The 18,768-nt window shown below is 32.4% G+C and overlaps 2 protein-coding genes across 3 annotated transcripts; one reads left to right on the plus strand and one right to left on the minus strand.

Annotated features, from left to right (window-relative positions):
• The first annotated feature begins 315 nt into the window (after nucleotides 1–315).
• Nucleotides 316–6,565, plus strand: LOC102585358 (psbP-like protein 1, chloroplastic). 2 transcript variants are annotated; one of them, XM_006345045.2, is made up of 9 exons: nucleotides 316–438; nucleotides 666–753; nucleotides 835–946; nucleotides 1,677–1,760; nucleotides 1,936–2,018; nucleotides 2,322–2,444; nucleotides 2,607–2,678; nucleotides 5,279–5,375; nucleotides 6,254–6,565. In XM_006345045.2, the coding sequence occupies exons 2-9, from the start codon at nucleotides 688–690 to the stop codon at nucleotides 6,355–6,357; spliced, it is 741 nt and encodes a 246-aa protein (XP_006345107.1). In that variant the 5' UTR covers nucleotides 316–438; nucleotides 666–687; the 3' UTR covers nucleotides 6,358–6,565. The 2 variants fall into 2 exon arrangements, with proteins under 2 accessions (XP_006345107.1, XP_015163182.1); XM_015307696.1 differs by having other exon boundaries at nucleotides 316–433.
• A 6,187-nt stretch (nucleotides 6,566–12,752) lies between these two features.
• LOC102585692 (cytochrome P450 78A5-like) lies at nucleotides 12,753–15,136 on the minus strand. Its single transcript, XM_006345046.2, has 2 exons — nucleotides 14,087–15,136; nucleotides 12,753–13,675 (listed from the first exon to the last, which is right to left on the minus strand). The coding sequence occupies exons 1-2, from the start codon at nucleotides 15,029–15,031 to the stop codon at nucleotides 13,073–13,075; spliced, it is 1,548 nt and encodes a 515-aa protein (XP_006345108.1). The 5' UTR covers nucleotides 15,032–15,136; the 3' UTR covers nucleotides 12,753–13,072.
• Nucleotides 15,137–18,768: the final 3,632 nt, after the last annotated feature.

An 18,768-nucleotide genomic window follows, 5' to 3' on the forward strand; every position in this document is an offset into this window, starting at 1 on the left:
TAATAATTTATTATGCGATTTTATAATTTTTGTTTATTTGATAAGATTGAATAAACAATTGGGGCTATTTTAATAGTTTTACAACTTATGGGATTTTTATGTTTATGAGAAAATATACAACACAAAAATTTCATATTGCATGTTCAAACAAACCTTCAATTTAATCTCATGATTCCATATCATAATTCTATATCATGATACCATATCGCATGGCCAAACGGGCCCTTAAATTTGAGAAAGAGAAAAAAAGTTGATAACCTATAGGGGTATTTAAGTCTTTTCTCCTATATGATAATAATGGGTGGATTGCAGGAGAGGTGGGTGGATAATTGAGATTTGAGAGGGAGATATTGGATGATGTGAAGATTGCATAAACTGAAACCAACTGTCTTCTTCTCCCGGCAACCGACGCTTCTTCACCGGTACCGACATTGTACGGTAACTGTATCAATTACTCATGCTTTTCTCCATATTATACTTCCTTATCGTCGTAAAGAGCACGTAGAACATACTGGATACTAGAGCCACTGATTGTGTTGATTATTTGTTTTCTGAGAATTCAATTGGAAAGCATTTGAGTATAAAAACCTAATTGAGATGTTTACTCTACTCATTTAACTTTGATTGGCTAAACAATGTGTGTATCTGATTTTGTGATTTCGCAGTTTTTGGTTAGGATTTTGAGAGATGGTGTTAGTTCAAAATTACATCACTCCGTGTCAGGCGTACTTGCCAAATGCATCTTCATCTCAGGTATCATTTCGGATTCTTCTTCCATCTTGCTTAGCATTGATAATGTATCTCAATTTTGAAAGTTCATTTTCACTTATAAAGGTGGATGTGATGCATCAACTGGGGTGGTTTAGGAGTGGTCACAACCGTAGGGCTCCTGGATGTGTTATCAGGTCAGAGAATGTGACTGAAACTTCCACTTCCTCTTGCCAAGGTTAGATTACTTTCGAATTTGTAATAGAGTTCGATCGAGCTGTCAAATTAGTTATTATCTAAGAAGGCCTTGACTAAAGAAATGTAATGTGACTGTGCATTTAACTTTAAAGTTCAATGACTTTACTCAGAGGGTGTCTTAATTTTTTTTCTAGTTTTATGATGACAGTCATAGGTAAAGTGAAGGAACAGTACACAGTTTCATAGTTCCTATAGAATTCTGTGGGGGATCCCATCAAACTGAGTGAACAGTCTTATGCTGAAAAAAGCAGGGATGTTTAGTTCAATAGTGTAATCTCCACTAGTTTTTATATGGTTATGTTAATTCGGTTCACTTTAACCTGCTATTTTGATGAGCATCAATGGGATCATCTTCCAGGTAGAGGAATGATTTTTAATGATGAAGAAAAATGAGCCCAACATTGATGCCTTATAAAGAATTTGAAGTAAATTTAATTCTAATTTGAAGGACAAACATTTAGTAATAATGCATGAATTGGTTGATATTAACACCTTTGCATTCATGAACTGGGATGTTGTTTGTTGGATGACCTTTTGTTTGAGTTCTCTTATCTTGAATTAAATGTCATCCCAGATACCTGATATGCTCATTATAGGCTCTTGTTCTGATTATAATAGTGCTGGCAGTTTATGATTTTGTCCCATGTTGATTGACATTTTGGCACCAAAGCTGGACCAGTCACTATTTTCCTCTATCCGTTTCCTTACAGATAGACTTGGGAGGCGTCAATTTCTCGCAGTGGGACCAACAATTGCCCCATTGCTACTGATGACTTCTCAGATACCAACATCATGTAAAAGTCTTTATGCAGCATCTTACCCTGTTAATTCCCTATACTTTTGTTTTAATGTTTGACAAAATGAAATTGTGATGCATTTCTCACAGTCACAGTTCCATTCATGTATCTTGTTGATTCTTTAAATTTTAATGACTGGTATCCTAAGAGTACACCCTTTGATATGGCTCAGTTGCTGCAGAAAATAAGAAGGGATTTCTGCCTGTCACGGACAACAAGGATGGATACTCTTTCCTCTATCCTTTTGGGTGGCAGGTCATTCTTCACTTAATGACTTTAATGTTCTCTGTTGGTTTTCTTTTACGTTTGTCTTTTGTTCTAATGTCATAGTTGTGTAAATAGTTTGCTTGGGAAACATGAGTATGGAGCTGCATTTGTGGGTTTGGCAATTTCAGATCTTCACTCCATAAAATAAATTTAGTCACCTTCTATAGAATTTAACTAATTTTTTTAGCAAATTTCTGAATCACTTAACCCCCTTATAAATTAAACCTGTCTTATCCATTGATACAATTTTTTCTTTAGTTGTTTCTTTATTCATTTTCTACCCTTACCCAGGAAGTCGTTGTTGAAGGTGAAGATAAAGTTTTCAAAGATGTTATTGAACCCCTAGAAAGTGCTAGCGTAAATTTGGTACCAAGCAGTAAAGAGGACATTCGGGATTTTGGTTCGCCACAACAGGTTTGTTAAAATGCTAGATCATTTATCCCAGACATTTACATGAAAATGGCTTCATGTAACTGTTTGGATTTTTTTGCCCAATGGAAACCTAGATTTTCAGGTGGATTTCTTGATTGTGGGCACTCATGAATGTGTCCTAACCAGAAACTATTCATATTGCAGGTTGCTGAAACTTTAATAAAAAAGTTTTTAGCATCGCCTTCTCAAAAAACAAAACTAATTGAAGCATCAGAGGTGTGTATTTTGATATTTCTTCCATTACTGAAAATTTGTAACTGATCCTTGACTGCTTGTCATGCTGAACTATCATTGGTGTTACTGTTGAATAAACATTTCAGAGCCTTAGCATCTTTGATGCAACTCACTTATATATCTTCCTTCTGGATTGAATCATTTGGTCAACATATTTTGATGTTTTATGCCCTTAAAAAAATCCATTCGGCCTTACAAGAAAGAAAGCTTATGTGTCGTGTAGCTACGTTGATGCAACAACAACTAAATCTTAGTCTGAAGCTTGTTTAAGTAATTTGTTTTCTCTGGATACTTGAACTTAATACAAGAAGCAAAAAAAAAAAATTGTTAGCTCAATGCTACTTATGTTAGAAGGAACATGATTTAAAGTTACAATGTGGGGAGCCTCTGTTGCTGTTTCCAATGAACTTAAAACAAGAGGTAAAAATGTTAATATGGTCGATTCACAGAAGTCAAGTTGCAATTATTTCTTCTTCTTTATACTTCCTATCTTTTTTTTCCCCTCATTGTGTAGCAGTTTACAACAACAACAACATACCTAGTACATTACTGCAACTGGTGTCTGGGGAGGGTGAAATGCTCAAGGTAGAGAGGTAGTTTCCGATAGATCCTCGGCTCAAGGAAATCGTTTTTCAAAGAAAGTTTGAAAGAGAAGCAAGAGTAAAAGGCTAAGATGAAGATGTTGAAAAAAAGAAAAGTAGTAACAGTATATTAAGGATAACCCAAGTGAAAGGAATATCAGTAACAAAATTGAAGCATAAGTTAAAACAATTACCATTTTCAAAAAAAAAATTGAAGCATAAGTTAATGCTAGTATAATAGTAATAAATCAGATAAGGGTACATACAGATGTTCTATACTGGAACTCTGCTCTACCACTGTGCAAAGAAAACACTCTACTACCTACTAATCGTCTAACACTATCTTCCACATTGATGCTTTTCGATCTAAGATCATATCCTCGGTTAGTTGCAGATGTGTCATGTCTTGTACAATCACCTCTCCCCTGTGCTTCCTCAGTCTACCTCTACCTCTCCTCAGACCTATCGCCGCCAACTTCTCAATCTCGTTTCCCGCATTTTGTCCACCACGACAGCTACTCCCACATTGCCATGTATATCTTCATTCCTGTACTTATCACTTCTAGTATGCCCGCACATCCATCTAAAAATTCTTATTTCTTCTACCTTCATCTTCTGAACAAGCGAATTCTAGGTGGGCCAACACCCCACCCCGTACAACACAATCGGTCTAATTCTGTGTAGCAGTTAGTCCTGAAATTTTCTAGTTTTAGTTAGGTAAACCTTTTCAGAAGTTTTGAACTTTGCTTTGAAAAGCATATATTTATCTCCATCTTTTTACAGTTCATGTTGTGACATATATGAGTTTGTGCACTAATTTGACTGGTGACCTGTGTTCCAATTTTCTCATAGCTCTCTAGTGGCACTCAGGTCTATTTAGAGAGCATGAGTATAGGAGAGATTTTGGTTTACAAAAAAGCGGTCTCTCTTCAAATCTCTACCAAGGAATGATTCCTTTTTTTTTTTGGATTAGTACCAAGAAATGACAAATAATTAACAATTAAATTGCAGTTTAGACGTCATGAGTCTATTGTCCTCCTAATTAGTTTTAAATGCCAACCACTTCACAATTCTTGGAAAATATTTAAAGCCATCTTGCGTTGGATAAAGTTACTAGACTAAAAAGGACTAGTTACTATATGAGATCTTGAATTATATCTACTAAGGATCAGCTATTGACAATTTGTATCATGTAAGATAAACGATGTTATGATCAATATTTATGATTCAATTTCTAGATATTCTTGGATTGAGGTCATAAATTGCTTAGATTGGTTTCACTGGAGTAAAGTTAAGCTACTTCTGCCACTGCTGTCATTATTAGTAATGGCATTTACCTATTACAAGATAACTTATTTCTATATGTTGGTACTGATCATCTCATTGTCATATTTGAATACACCACTAGGAAATATGACAAGTAATCCCACCCAGTTCTTCTCCCTTTTGCAGTCTTTCCCGGAGGTAATGAGATTTTTTTTTAAAATGATAAAAACTTCAACGTACACAACTCCCAACGAATGAAGGAGAGAGAGAGACTAACTCACAGTCATGAGGTGAGAGTCATAATATAATTTAATCGTCTAGCTCGTCTTTTCACCTTTGTACTAATGAAGGGAATAAAGTTTTAGCCTATCACGGAAAGACAGTTAATCTGATGCACATGGAATTTTGATATTGCCAGTAAACAGCTTCACTTTTCTACCTGCTTTACTTCAACCGTGTATAGATTCTTCATAAGAACTGGTGAGGCTTGGCATTTGTTTTTGCCAAATGATAAGCATCTTCCTGGTGTGCACTACTGACTCGGGACATCATGGCTTTTTTAGTAAAATGAGAACTGGGATAAGATTCATCACGTGATTGCACAACTCTGCGAGCTATTATTTTCCTTATATGGTTACTACTTTTTATCATGTTTGTATTATCTAATATCAGCTTTTACATAACCATTGGATGTATCTAAATTTATTTCGGGATCATTGTCTGATCATTTTGTAGCGCATCGTTGATGGAAAAACCTATTACACATTCGAGTTTGTTGCACAAGCCCCAAATTATACTCGGCATGCCCTCACTGTAGTCTGCATTGGCAATGGTATGAATTGTATCTTAGGTTTTAATTGATGATGTGCATGCTATGAAAAATGTTCTACTTCGCTGGCTTGGTTCTGGAATAGAACTTGGTTACCTGCAAGTTCTTAAATTATTGTAGTTAAGCACTAACTATTTGAAAGATGCAGCAATTTAAATCTCGAGGACATTCCTCTGAACCTGAAAAATGACATGCAGTGATTTTTCCTAACCTGCGGAGTCGTCAACTTAGCAAGAACTGATTTAGTCTCCTATATCCTCATATAGGATAATATGGTAACATATATAGATAGATTTATCTACATCAACAATAAGGTTTATTAGTTTACTTCTACCTCAAAACTCATGAGTCATGCAAGTGATCTGCCATCAGTGACTGTCTTTGTCGTCAGCATGCTAGTAGATTAGGCCTTCTTTCCCGTCAGGGATAACTAAGAAAGAAGTGAATTATTGGAAGAGGGTTCAAACCCCTTAAAACTAAAATGTTGATGCATTCAGTAGTTTGTATTTTATAAGCAGTACAACTACTTCTATCAACTGCTATATTTGTTCTGTTTATCTGCCCAGCCTGAGTGCTTTGTATCTATAATTTTGAATCTTTCATGCACCAAGAATCAACTGTATGGTAAGATATAATAGTGATGACCTCATGGATGTATTGAACTTACGAGAAACTTGCCATTGTTTAATTTGAACGTAAGGTTAATGCCGGTCAGCCCAAGACTTCCCTGGTTCCATGTTATGCGTATCCTGATCCCCTCCTCCTATTGTTTTTGCTACTCATTGCGTCTAAAATCACTGTCTTTCTTCTCTGCTTTTACGTGGACTTGAATATGCATAAACTTCCTAATATTTCAATTTGAATGGTGAATCATAATGCAGGAAAGTTCTATACATTGACAACTGGTGCAAATGAGAGGAGATGGGGGAAGATGAAGGATAGACTACACACTGTGGTTGATTCCTTCCAAATTTTCAATGTTTAGTATACTTCAATAACACTTCCTTTTTTTGTTGTTAAAATCCCAGTTTTCATCTTTAAATAACTGCGATCAGAGGTTGTATAATTAATGTAGATATGAGTGTTGTGCCTATTCTCACCCATTGCTTGTCAAAATAACAGTACAGATTTTATGGCAGCAGCCTTTGTAGAATACTCATTGTTCTATATCAATATCCCTGTATTTTCTTTTCTCTACCTCCCCCATAGTTAGTAAAGAAAACCTTCTCTCCGAACGACTATTTTTCTTTGTGAAAAAGAACGAAGATGACAAAATCTCACAAGTTACAGTAAAATTTCATTAGAGCACATTATTTTCATGGCATGCATAAGCCTTGAAACCATGCGTAAAAGGCTTTGTGATTTGTTTTTACCATTCACAGCAAATGTGCTCTAAATTAACAGATAAAGAATGAGAATAGCATGCAATTCTATTCATTATCCAAAGCATGAACTGCATGATTCTTCTATTATTTCTTTCAACTTTCTTTGACCCCATATTTTCTCCTGTGGTCTTTCTTTATTGAGCCAAATTCCTGGTTGGAGCTCATCAGGAAATGATTATCTTGAAAGAATATGTACACATATATTAAGTTACCCTCTAAATAAAAAGCAAACTTTGTGTCATTTTCATGGGTACAAGATCATGTTTCCCTGTTCCACACAGCATGTATAATAAGCATTACTTTATCTAGGTTTCTTTCAGATGAAGCATGCCATCTTTAATTTATGCCCTTAAACATCATTATATGCCATAATGCTGTCACTAGATAAAGGGCCAAAAAAGCAAGAAAAGGGCCAGATTAGGCCGTTTCATGGGATCCCCATTCACATTAGCAGCCACTAGCACAAACTCCTGTTTAATAATATATGATTAGTTATTAATTAAGATTAACTTATATGTACAAATCATGTCCTACAATGTTTTAGCTCGATATATCTTTTAGATGTGTCAAAATTGGTTCAGAACAGCACATAGTGATGGCTAAATATATTGTATTAAATTGTCCACTTTTTTTGTAATTGACATAAACTTTGTATTATAAGGGCTCTTTCATAAACAGAGACATACAATGTATGAAAGATAAGAAGCAAGGGTGCCCCTTGTTTATGGTTTCTTTAACATGTTCTACAAACACTAAGCACCTTAAGTGTAAGCAATAATCAACCGCACATACGACTAAACTAATAAAAACATTGTAAACTTTTATAGACCTTTAGTATTTTTAGAGAAATTTGATTTTTCAAGCTAATGTCTGGCGAAAAGTCGTTACGCATCCCTTTTCTTATTACTTGTTAGGGTTGTTTGGTGTGTAACCTCTTTTCACACAAGACACATAAGAAAATGTGCAAATAAAACACAGTAACTTTTTGTAGGATTTTTTTATTTTATTCAATTGGTACTATCATTTTCTTTTATTCAATTTGTAAGCGTAAAAAAAATAAATCATTTCCTCGTTTTGTGGCTCTTTTGACAACACACGCATATTTACATGACCCTTAATTAGTTTAATTATATGAGGTGGGGATAATTCATTAATGAATAGTATCATATTTGTTGAGATAAGGGATCAAGAGATAAATTAATACTATTTTTTCTACCGTCCCTATTCTTCGGGTGCGTATTATTAAATATGTTTATGTGTAATAACTTACAAATCACATGCAAGATGTAAACTGTATTAGATAAGTCATGTGCAACTAACTAGATCAACTAAAAGAATTAACGTCTAACTTTCTTTATATTTACTCCATCACATGTTGCACCAACTTAACCATCCTTACGGATTCTGAATTAATAAATTGATATATAGTACATGCAACAAGTTATCATGGGGTCCAAGATGAGGCTGAGAATCATCATCATAGGGCATCCCACAAGTAAGTGACTGTCAACTTCATAAAAATATGATAAGAAATGTGCTTGAAATTCATGATCATCAGCAGAATCAGTATACAGCTAAGTATTAAACACTTTTTAATATAATAATTGCCATGCCTCTTCATTTTGATTGGATGTACCCATATTTTTAAATTATGTGGTATATTCACTACCACTTCTCATTGTCGTGTGTTTATCGTTTAGAGTAACTTCACAATGAAGAATTTATTCTCCACATTACATTCCAAAGGGAAATAACTTTTCCATTATTTGATTTTTTACCATATTCATGCTATTCCATTGCCTCCAAAACGAAAAAAAAAGTACACTAGATATTTTGTACGAATATTTGTACACAACCCCACTCGTAAAAAAACAAAATAACAAAGAATTTTAACTTATATTCACTAACAATGTAATTAAGGGTGCACGTCATTGAAAATTATACTTACACAAATAGAATAAATATAAATTATTTTATATGTATATAGAGAGAAATTATTGAATCGGTCTCTTTGACATAATGAGTGAAAATCATTTTCATCCCCAACTTTGATTTAAAAATTAAAATCCCACCTTAATTTTGAGAAATAGTCATTGTCGAGGCTCTATTAAAATAAAATAGGTCGATATTAACCCTGAGATGAAAATCATGCCTTCGTCGTTAAAAAAAGCAAATAATGGAGAGAAGACATCACGGTGGCTATTGTTCCACTTAATTTCTTCAATTAAATCACTCTTAACATCTTGATTAACCTTTTGATGTAGTTTTGGATTAAGCACCTAAAATTTAATTGGAAAATTAACTGTCTTAAACACTTTGATCAACTAATTTATGAAATATATGTACGTTTTTATATACAACATATACACTTCGATCATGTCGATAAAGTAGTTGGCCGAACGGATATATATGCATAACTAGCCTATTTAATTTGCACTAAAACAGTTGACAAATAGACAACATAGTCCATCCATATTAATTAGCAAGGCTCTTCTTATCTAACCTGGATATATTAAAGAACTATTAGTATAATTTGAGCTTAATAATTCCTTTGAAGTTATTAGTCATGTTGTAACTTTATATTATAATATTAAATAAATACAAAGGTAACCTTAACAAATCTAATAAAGTAAGAAAATAATCAACACAGTCCCAAGAGAGAATCCATGCAAATTATGTGGTGTAGGTAGCTAATAGTACAAATTTTAAAGGAGAAAACTTGGAAGAGAAGTTGTAAATACAAAAAAAAAAAATATAAAGAAGAAAAAACACTATTGGTGGTCAAAGGAATAATTACTCTTCCCTGTCCACTTATGATATATGTAATATATTCCCTTCCCTTTGCAATTCCTACATCATCATATAATTCATATCACAATATTAATCGGAATTCAAAATAAATATCAAACACATACCAAAAGTAACAAATAATCAGAGATGCCATATTTCCTTACAATATTCCTCTTTCTTTATCAAGCTTTTAGCCATATCTTTTTATCGAAAGATCCAAATTTTGATATATCATCCCAAATCCCAACCATACACGTTCTTGGACAAAGTTTATGTACGGATATGCTGTTTGGTTTTTCATGTAGCTAGTACACCATGAGAAACACAAGATTAATAAGTAGTGCTGATGAACAGCCAATGTAATTGTGTCAAATGAACGTGTTGGCGATTAAATTAATAAATAATTCATGTTTCGAGTCTTTTTAAGTTTTCTTCAATTAAAATGAATTGAGTTAAATAACAAGTGGATCATAACCAAACACTGACTCAATGTATTCTCCTTTTTAAAATTTTCTTTTGGAAAAGAAATATGAAAGCTAATTAATGTGATATTTTCTTTTCGATTTGTAAAAGATAAATTATAGATTCATTCAAAATCAATAGCTTGGCTCAAACCCCGTACACATGCTTAAAAATATTCATTAAATAACTATAAACAAAGGCAATTCAATAAGATCGGTCGTTTAAAATCAAATTTTAATGAGGGTCTTATTATTTTTTATGAAAAATCATATATATTCTTATTAAGTATATTTCTTTTAGCTTTCTGAAATATGAAGTTATCAATAATCTTATAGTAAGGGTTTAGAGGGAGTGAAAAATTGGGTCCCATACTTCTTTGCCAGAGGTCTTGGCCGGTTCTAGCCTCATAAAGGAAAAAATCTTTCCAAGGAGAATTTCCCTCTTTAATCGATCTTGTGTAACACAAATTTGAAATTAATTGAGGATGTCAATACAAATATCGAATACTGAGCGTAAAAAATACATAATTAAAATTCCAAAATCCCGGACTTGTTTTAATGTCTTGACCCTCTTATCGGTTCCGATTATAAATAATAGATTCCGAACCCAATTGATAAACAAAATAAACTGTGGTTGAATTCTATAGTCAAAAAAACGATTAAAATTCTAGTTTGTCTGTTTTACGAATCATGTGCCAACTCATTATTGAACGTGGACGTGATAAATTACACAAAAATGGGCACTACATTATTAGTTCATGGAAGAGGTGAAAGGAATAAATAAAAGATGAAATTCCATTAGGAGCGTCACCGCCATATATATGAGCTTTGCAGTGTGTGATTCGAATTTAGTTGGGACTTCAATGTGGACTCGAAACACAGGTGAAAAACAAAAAAAAAGATGAGAATTAATGGCAAAAAAGAGAAGAAGCTAAGGCAGGTTGCATTTGATTTGGATGGTGAAAACAAAAAACAAAAAAACAGTGAATATTGGATATTCAAATCCTGAATGCATCTTTCTTTTTATATAAACAAATGTGAAAAGGGAGAAAAGCTTTATTATGTATGTGTATATATAATTATATAGAAAGAAAAAAATATTCTAGTAACTAGTACAATTTTTTTATATATAGATAGCTAGTTAGGATTTAGATTTATATACCATATATAATTTTATTCCTCAATCATTTGTTTGTTTCTCTAGCACATTGTTGTTTTGTTATTATCTGATTATAAACCAAAATTCCCATAAGCAATAGAGAGCGCTAAAAGAATCTCAGTAGTTTGTTTGCTTTACTTTAACATTTCAAAAGGCAATGCTTTCTAGCTAAGAATTAATAGAGAGCACAAAATAAAGCTAACAAGAATAAAGTTGATAAAAGGGACAAGTTCACAATTTATCATTAGTTTTAGATGTTTAAGAGAGTATAAAAGGGTTTAAAAATTGTTTAGGAGAGTATAAAAGGTTTTTGTTTATATTTAAGTAGATCTTATGAGGATCTTGTTTCCTCAACATGGATTAAGGTATATTACTCTCGTGATGTTATACACATTTAAATGGATTTTTACCACTACTTATTTTCTCCTCAAACTTTATTTTGTAGAGTGTATAAAAATACTGATTACTGACATTACTTCTTTATTGACTATTTGATTTGTTATATTAAAATGATTAGAGTGTATTAGAATATGAATAATATTAAATATGTTTTATTAGAATAGAAACAACTCGTATTGTTTGTATCATAGCTAATTGTGTATGAAAACAACAATACTTTCTCTGTTTTAATTTATTTGTTAGATTTTTTTTACTAGCTCAAAGTCTACGTAAACAAAGAAAATTATTGATTTAGAATTAAAAAGTTATCAATGAGAAGATACATTCTTTTTAGAATACACTTGGAAAAAACTAGACAAACAAATTAAACTGAAGAAGCACTGCCAAGCAGAGTTCTCACATGCTACAAATAACTACTACTGCACTTAATTACCCTTCCCGTTTCCCACAAAAAAGAATACTGCATTAACTTACTCATAGATGTATTATACTAAAAAAATGAATAAGAACATTTAATTTGACAATTAACTTTTTAAGTACTGAATTAAAAATCAGTATTTAATAATAATAAATGTCATTACATATAGTTAAATACTATTGGTGAAAAATATTTTGTGTCATACTAAAAACAAAAGAGTAATAATTCATGTACTATTATTTTCTCATCTAGATTAATTGTGGTATATATTTCTTGGATTCTCATATCTTTGTCATTAAGAGTAACTGCTATTGCTAGACACTAATCACATGATAATTAATGAGAATTTGAAACGTATACTTATTTAGTAATATGATGACTACCTTAGTACCCGTGATAACAATTGATCACTATTCATCAGTTACTTAAAACGGATTACAATTAGTTAATGGTCATAATATGAAACCTTGTTAAATATCTTTTCTCATCTACCAAATGTATAACAAGACAATGCAAGAACCAAGAAACAACACCCCCTAGATTTACAAGTGTTAATATAGGACAAATACAGAAGAAAAAACAACTAAACATGGAATAGCATAATTATCTTAGCCGTGAACACTTGCATGCTACTGTTTACACAAATATAGCAAAGTTTACACAAAAGAGTTAAGAACCAAATGAGTTCACATGTGACATTAGATCTAAAAACTAGATTTTGGAGATTATAGCAAGGTAGCATAAAGAGCAAATGGAACACGATTAGTCTATCATAAGAAACATAGAAATTATATTGCTTTGGATATGCAAAAAGGAAGCTGTGTACAGTGCATACTTGCAAGAACCACACCAAAGACAACAAACAAATTCCTAGCATAAAGGGGCCAAGTGAACGGAACCTTTTGCTTAAACTATCATTCATCACCCCTACGACGAACTTAAAAGTACTACTACGGCTATAGCATTACTTATAAACAAGTCTGATCGATCACTTGTAGGAGACAAAATTCATTTTTTGAGATCAAGAAAGACCAGCAGAACGCGCTAACAATCCAACACCACATAGAAACCAACCAAAAAAAAAGCTTTCAATGAACCCTAGAAACAGCCTTGCAAATCAAAGGTTGTTTCATTTCCAATGACAATCTCAAACACTCAGACAAGTCCACGCCATTATCAGAAGGAACCCATTTAAATTCTTGAAGTAACTGAGCAAGCCAGAGCTGAACAGTAGCAAGTCCCATTGCCTTACCCGGGCACACTCTCCTCCCCGAACCGAATGGAGCTAGCCTTAAATCAGAACCCATGATTGCTACATCTTCTTCCAAGAACCTTTCAGGCATGAATTCTTCGGGTTGTGACCATATCTTTTCATCATGGGTAATAGCCCACATGTTCACCATTGCAGTTGTTCCGGCAGGGATAAAATGGTGACCAACACTTGTATCATGAATTGCAAGCCTTGCCCATGAGAGTAAGGGACCAGGAGGATGAACTCTCAAAGTCTCTTTCACTGTGGCTAGTAGATACTGCAGATTAGGCAAGTCGGAATCACATACAGCTCGATCAGTTCCAACCACAGTGTTTATTTCACTTTGAACTTTGGCTTGAATATCTGGATGCAATACCATCCTGGCAAGAATCCACTCTAACAAGATGGCCACAGTATCGGTCCCTCGAAAGATCATTTCCTGAAGAAAAACAGTTTATTTCTTTGTCACAGAATTGAAAGCTGAATCCAAATCAATAAACAAAGATATGATGCTGAAAAAAAAACAGTTAGAAAAAGACTTGAGGAATATCAGCACTACCGCCATCATGCATTAGTTAAAGCTAAAATTATTCAGATTCTTCATCACCAAAACACAAGAAAGAGACAATTTAACAAAAGAATTTTAGCATCTATGCAGAAGAATCAAGTAGTATTAAACACATAACCATCAAACGAGTGAAGCAAATGAAAACCAAACATAAAACTATGTTTAGTATGACACGATCTTAAACACATTCTAAAAAAAGAAGCACATAAAATTATAGACTTTTAAATCTAACAAATGAATATCAAAATAATTCGAAGGACAAGATGAATGATAGAAAAATACCCAAAGAACAGCAATCATGTCTGAATCACTGAGTTTATTTTCCTTCTCCAAATCAAGCAACACATCAACAAAGTCATGAAAACATTCATCTGCAACATTTCCAGCATTTTTCACTCTATTTAACCTGTGTTGTTGAATGATCTTCCCAACAAATATATTCACCCGAGCAACAAGTTCTTTGCATCTTCTTCTAACTCCTTGTAAATCTAACCACCCCAGCAAAGGAAAATGGTCGCTCCAGTTGAATATCCCAAGCAATTCATACCCTTCACTGACTAAATACTCCAACTCCCGTCCATCTTCTCCATTGAAATCATAACTTTTACCGAAAACAGTTTTCATCACATTGTTGAGTGACCCAAAATGCAAAACCCTTTTCACCTTAACATGTCCATCAGTCTCCATCAAACTCGCAATTTCGGTCACCATCTTTCTACCTATCTCACTCCTGAAATCCCCGAAACACGCTATTCTCTTCGGGCTGAACAAATGGGTGGCCGAAATCCTTCTCAAATTCCTCCAATACTCACCATACGGTGCAAAACCCATCGCTCTATGAAACAACAGTTCATAAGCAGACTCCTTCACTGGTCTATCAGCAAAAGCCGAACTATTAAGTATTTCCTTCGCAGTTTCAGGATTACTAGATATTATAAAACGAGTAAACCCAACTGAAAACGCCATTAACGATTCAGCTTTCAAGCCATTAGAGATCTTAGCAAGTAGTCTATGAGTTAACGAACCAGTGAAAGTTAAGACCAACCCGAGAACAGGTAAACCAGAGGGTCCAGGAATGGAGACACGAGCTTTAGAAAAAGACCAAGCAAGACCACCAGGGGTAAGCCAGAAGGCGAAAACTGCAAGAAAGAGGAGAAAAAAGAAAAGAAGCTCTAAGTTGAGCACAACAGTTGAAGGAATGAAGAGAAGAGAGTATTCAGAATACATTTCTGAGCTTCAAAAGATTGCTTAGTTTATGCAGGTGCCGAGTAGTTAAGATGTGTATTCTGTTTGGAGAGAGAGAGAGAGAGAGGAGAAGGTGGCAGTGGAGGTGTGGAGAAGACCAAGAGCGTGAGATAACGGTTAAATAGAGAGTTAATAACAAAAATTAATTATACTTTTTAATAAATTATTATTTTATATATTAAAAATACTGAATGATACTATAACTTTTTTCTTAAAGAACTATACAAGTTCAGCTATTTGGAAGGAAAAAAAAACTCTTTTAAGTCTAGTTTATGAGGTGCTTTTTTAAAGAAAAAATAGAGTTAATTTAATTAATTATTAAAGATAAATAATTTGATGAACGTGATGTTTTTAAAATTATTTAAGATATTCAAATAATAATTTAAAAAAAACCTCCGGGATGGCCCAGTGGTTTGGGCTTGGGACTTCCATGTTGGAGGTCGTCTCAAGTTCAAAACCCCTTGCCAGCGAAAGCAACGGCTTAGGCTCGTCGCATCGGGCTTGCCTAGTGCGGGTTACCTCTCCTATGTGGTTTGTGAGTTATTGCATAGGAGCGGGGGTTTTACCCTGTGCGCATCCAAAGGATAGCGGCTGCGGATTTCCCTTGTCATAAAAAAAATAAATTTAGAAATTCAAAAAAAGGTGTTATGGTGTATGTTTTTTTGTGGATGACATAGTATTGATTGAGGAAACACACAATGAAGTGAATGATAAGTTAGAGATGTGGAGATATGCTTTGGATATTAAAGGGTTCAGGTAGAGCAGTACTAAGATAAACTATATAAAGTTCAAATTTAACTATGTGATGCATAAGATAGGCGTGGAAGTGAGGCTTGACACACCATTGTATTGGGATGGTGTGAATGAAGTGGAGGCTAACCTCTCGAGTCTTGTGTGATAAAAAGGTACTTTTGAAACTCAAAGATAAATTACATTAATAAAGTGGTGGTTAAACAAATATTGTTCTATGAGACTATATGTTGGTTAGTCAAAAAATTAATCCCATGTCGAAAAATGCTTGTTGGAGAAATGAGGATATTGAGGTAGATGTGTGGTCATACTAGCAGCGATAAGATTAGAAATAAGGATATATGGGATAAGATAGATATGGCCTCCGTGGTAGACAAAATAGGGAAGTTGAAAAGTGAAGAAGAGACATGTAGACGCACCAGTGAGAAGGTGTGAGAGGTTGGTTATACAGGGTACGAGAAAAGGGTAAAGATAGGTCGAAAAAAGTATTGAGGAGAGGAAATATGACATATCTTTAGATTATTGAGAACATGATCCTAGATAGAAGGGCGTAGATGACACATATCAATATAGAAACTAGAAAGGTAGTACATAGTGTAGTATTGTTTTGCTTAGAATGACTCGTTATATTACTCTAGTTCTTGTTTTTAATTTCTTTCATAAATAGTCCATCTTAGATTGTTGTTTATGGAATTATGGTATTTCGCCATCACATGATTTTTGTTGTTTTGACTATTTTTGTATTAATCTCTTCATTGTTTTCTTTTTTTTTATACTGGGATTTATTACACTTGAGTCGTAGCTCTTATGAAAACAATCGTTTTACCTTCATTAGATAATAGTAAAATTTACAAATATTCTAATCTCTCAGACTTCACTGGTCAGATTTCATTAAATATCTTGTTGTTGTTACTTTCAAGCGATTTGAGTTGGTGCTTTAAAATATAATATAATATGTTTTAAATTAATATACAATTTGTAATACTCTTTCTTTTAATCCAAGTAAAGTGTCACTCAACTAGGGGCAATTTAGACTTTGGATTGGAGTGCATTACTTTTTGGTACGAATAGTTGGAGGTCTTTTGTGGGAAGGAATGAAAATTACACGATGTTTAGTTCTTTATATTACTCTATCACTTGCATAATTTATATATAATTTAATAGTAATATATAATATAAAAAATTGAAGATCTAAAAGAACCCATATGCTAACCTTATTTTTAAGTCACTCCACATAGAAGAATCATTTTCTATAGATTGTCGTTAAAAAGAAAATGTCAAACAATTAATGGAAAAAAAATAGTAACATTGTATAATAATTCAGAGTTTGTATTTATTCATCGTATAACAATCTTTATATTATTTTATCTTTCAACAACACTTTTTCCGTAGTATTAATTCTTAACTCAAAATAATTTATGCATTACAGTTTACATATAATTTATCTATCAACCAAACGATCAGGTGAAAATTCAATTGGACATTATTTTAATAATTATAAACATGGAAGTAAATTAATTATATTCATATGCCTTCGAGAAAATATCTTTTTCTCTTCAGAATACATAATGCCTTTGGAAAAAAAGTGTAAAAATATTCTACCATATGAAATTTATACATATTCTCAAGTTTTTTTTTTACAAAATAATATTTTCCAATAAATTTAAGGCACCAAAACTTGAACCAAGACTACAAAAGAATTATATATAAAGATTAAATTATCCCCACTGACAGTAGACAAGAAAATTACACCGTCAATTCATATTTAGAAATACCTATTTCTTTTAATGTGTTCACATATTACTAATATTTAAAAAAAATTATTGTATTGTAACTTAAACTCTAAATTAATTATAGGAGTTTGTTTATGATTCTTATATGATTGCCAAAACTAAGAAGGATTCTTTCACCCTTTCTTGCTCTTCTTAGTTCATTCAATCAACAATACAAAAATTAATTGAAAACAAACTTTGATTCATATATTATCACATATCATTTGTACTCCAATTTATTAAATAATACTCAAAGCCGATAGTATCAAAAATATTTTAACGTTCTTTCAAAAAAAAAAACTTAGATCTTTAAAATTTGTTTTAAAAAAAAAAAAGAAAAAAAAAAGCTGAAAAATCATTACTCTTTTCAATAAAATTATTTAAGAACGTAATTTGACTAACATATTTCATATTAATTCTTTAGTGTGTTTGTTAATTTACTTGACTCTTGATTCTAAAATAATTTGTATTAAAAGAGAAATTGAAGAAAAATCTTAATTTATAAAATTAACTAATATTCATAAATAATTTATTTTTTTAGTATAAATGACAATTTATCATTATCAATTAATGGATCTCTTTGGGACCTCAATATAAGAGTATCGACCTTTAGGTCCCTCTCATAGATTAAAAAAATTCGTGCAACACATAAAGCTAAGTTGATATATATATGTATCTATATATACTTTTAATAATTATGGCATTTTGATTTTCGTTCTCTACTTTTAATTTATTTTTTAGTGAAATTTTATTCGATGGTATATTTTTCTTTTGGAAGCACATAATATTTGTAGAGAACAATATTAGCCTATAAGGCCAGAAATATAGATTTGAGGGCAAAAAGAATGAAGGCGAAAAGAGAATACGTTGATATCATGAGTGGGGGCGATTTTTTTTCTCTTTTATTTTCTAGTTATCAAATTTTTACGTGATATTATTTTACAAATAATGACTAATATCTTATTATCTTGAATTAGTCTCGTCCAATATAAATATTAGCAATTATATTACTATGTAAAATTAAAGGTTTTGTTTTTTTCCATGATACTACCCACTATAAATAAAAAGTATGAAATATAAATATAGACTCTTTATTTGAAATTGACTTTAGTTACATATGTGTTACATGTTTTGAGTATTTTTTGTATTTATTTATGGGAACAAATAGAATGTTCTAATAATAATACTCTCTTCGTT

Source organism: Solanum tuberosum, unplaced genomic scaffold (assembly GCF_000226075.1).
Source record: "Solanum tuberosum cultivar DM 1-3 516 R44 unplaced genomic scaffold, SolTub_3.0 scf00062, whole genome shotgun sequence".
Taxonomy (NCBI): Eukaryota; Viridiplantae; Streptophyta; class Magnoliopsida; order Solanales; family Solanaceae; genus Solanum; species Solanum tuberosum.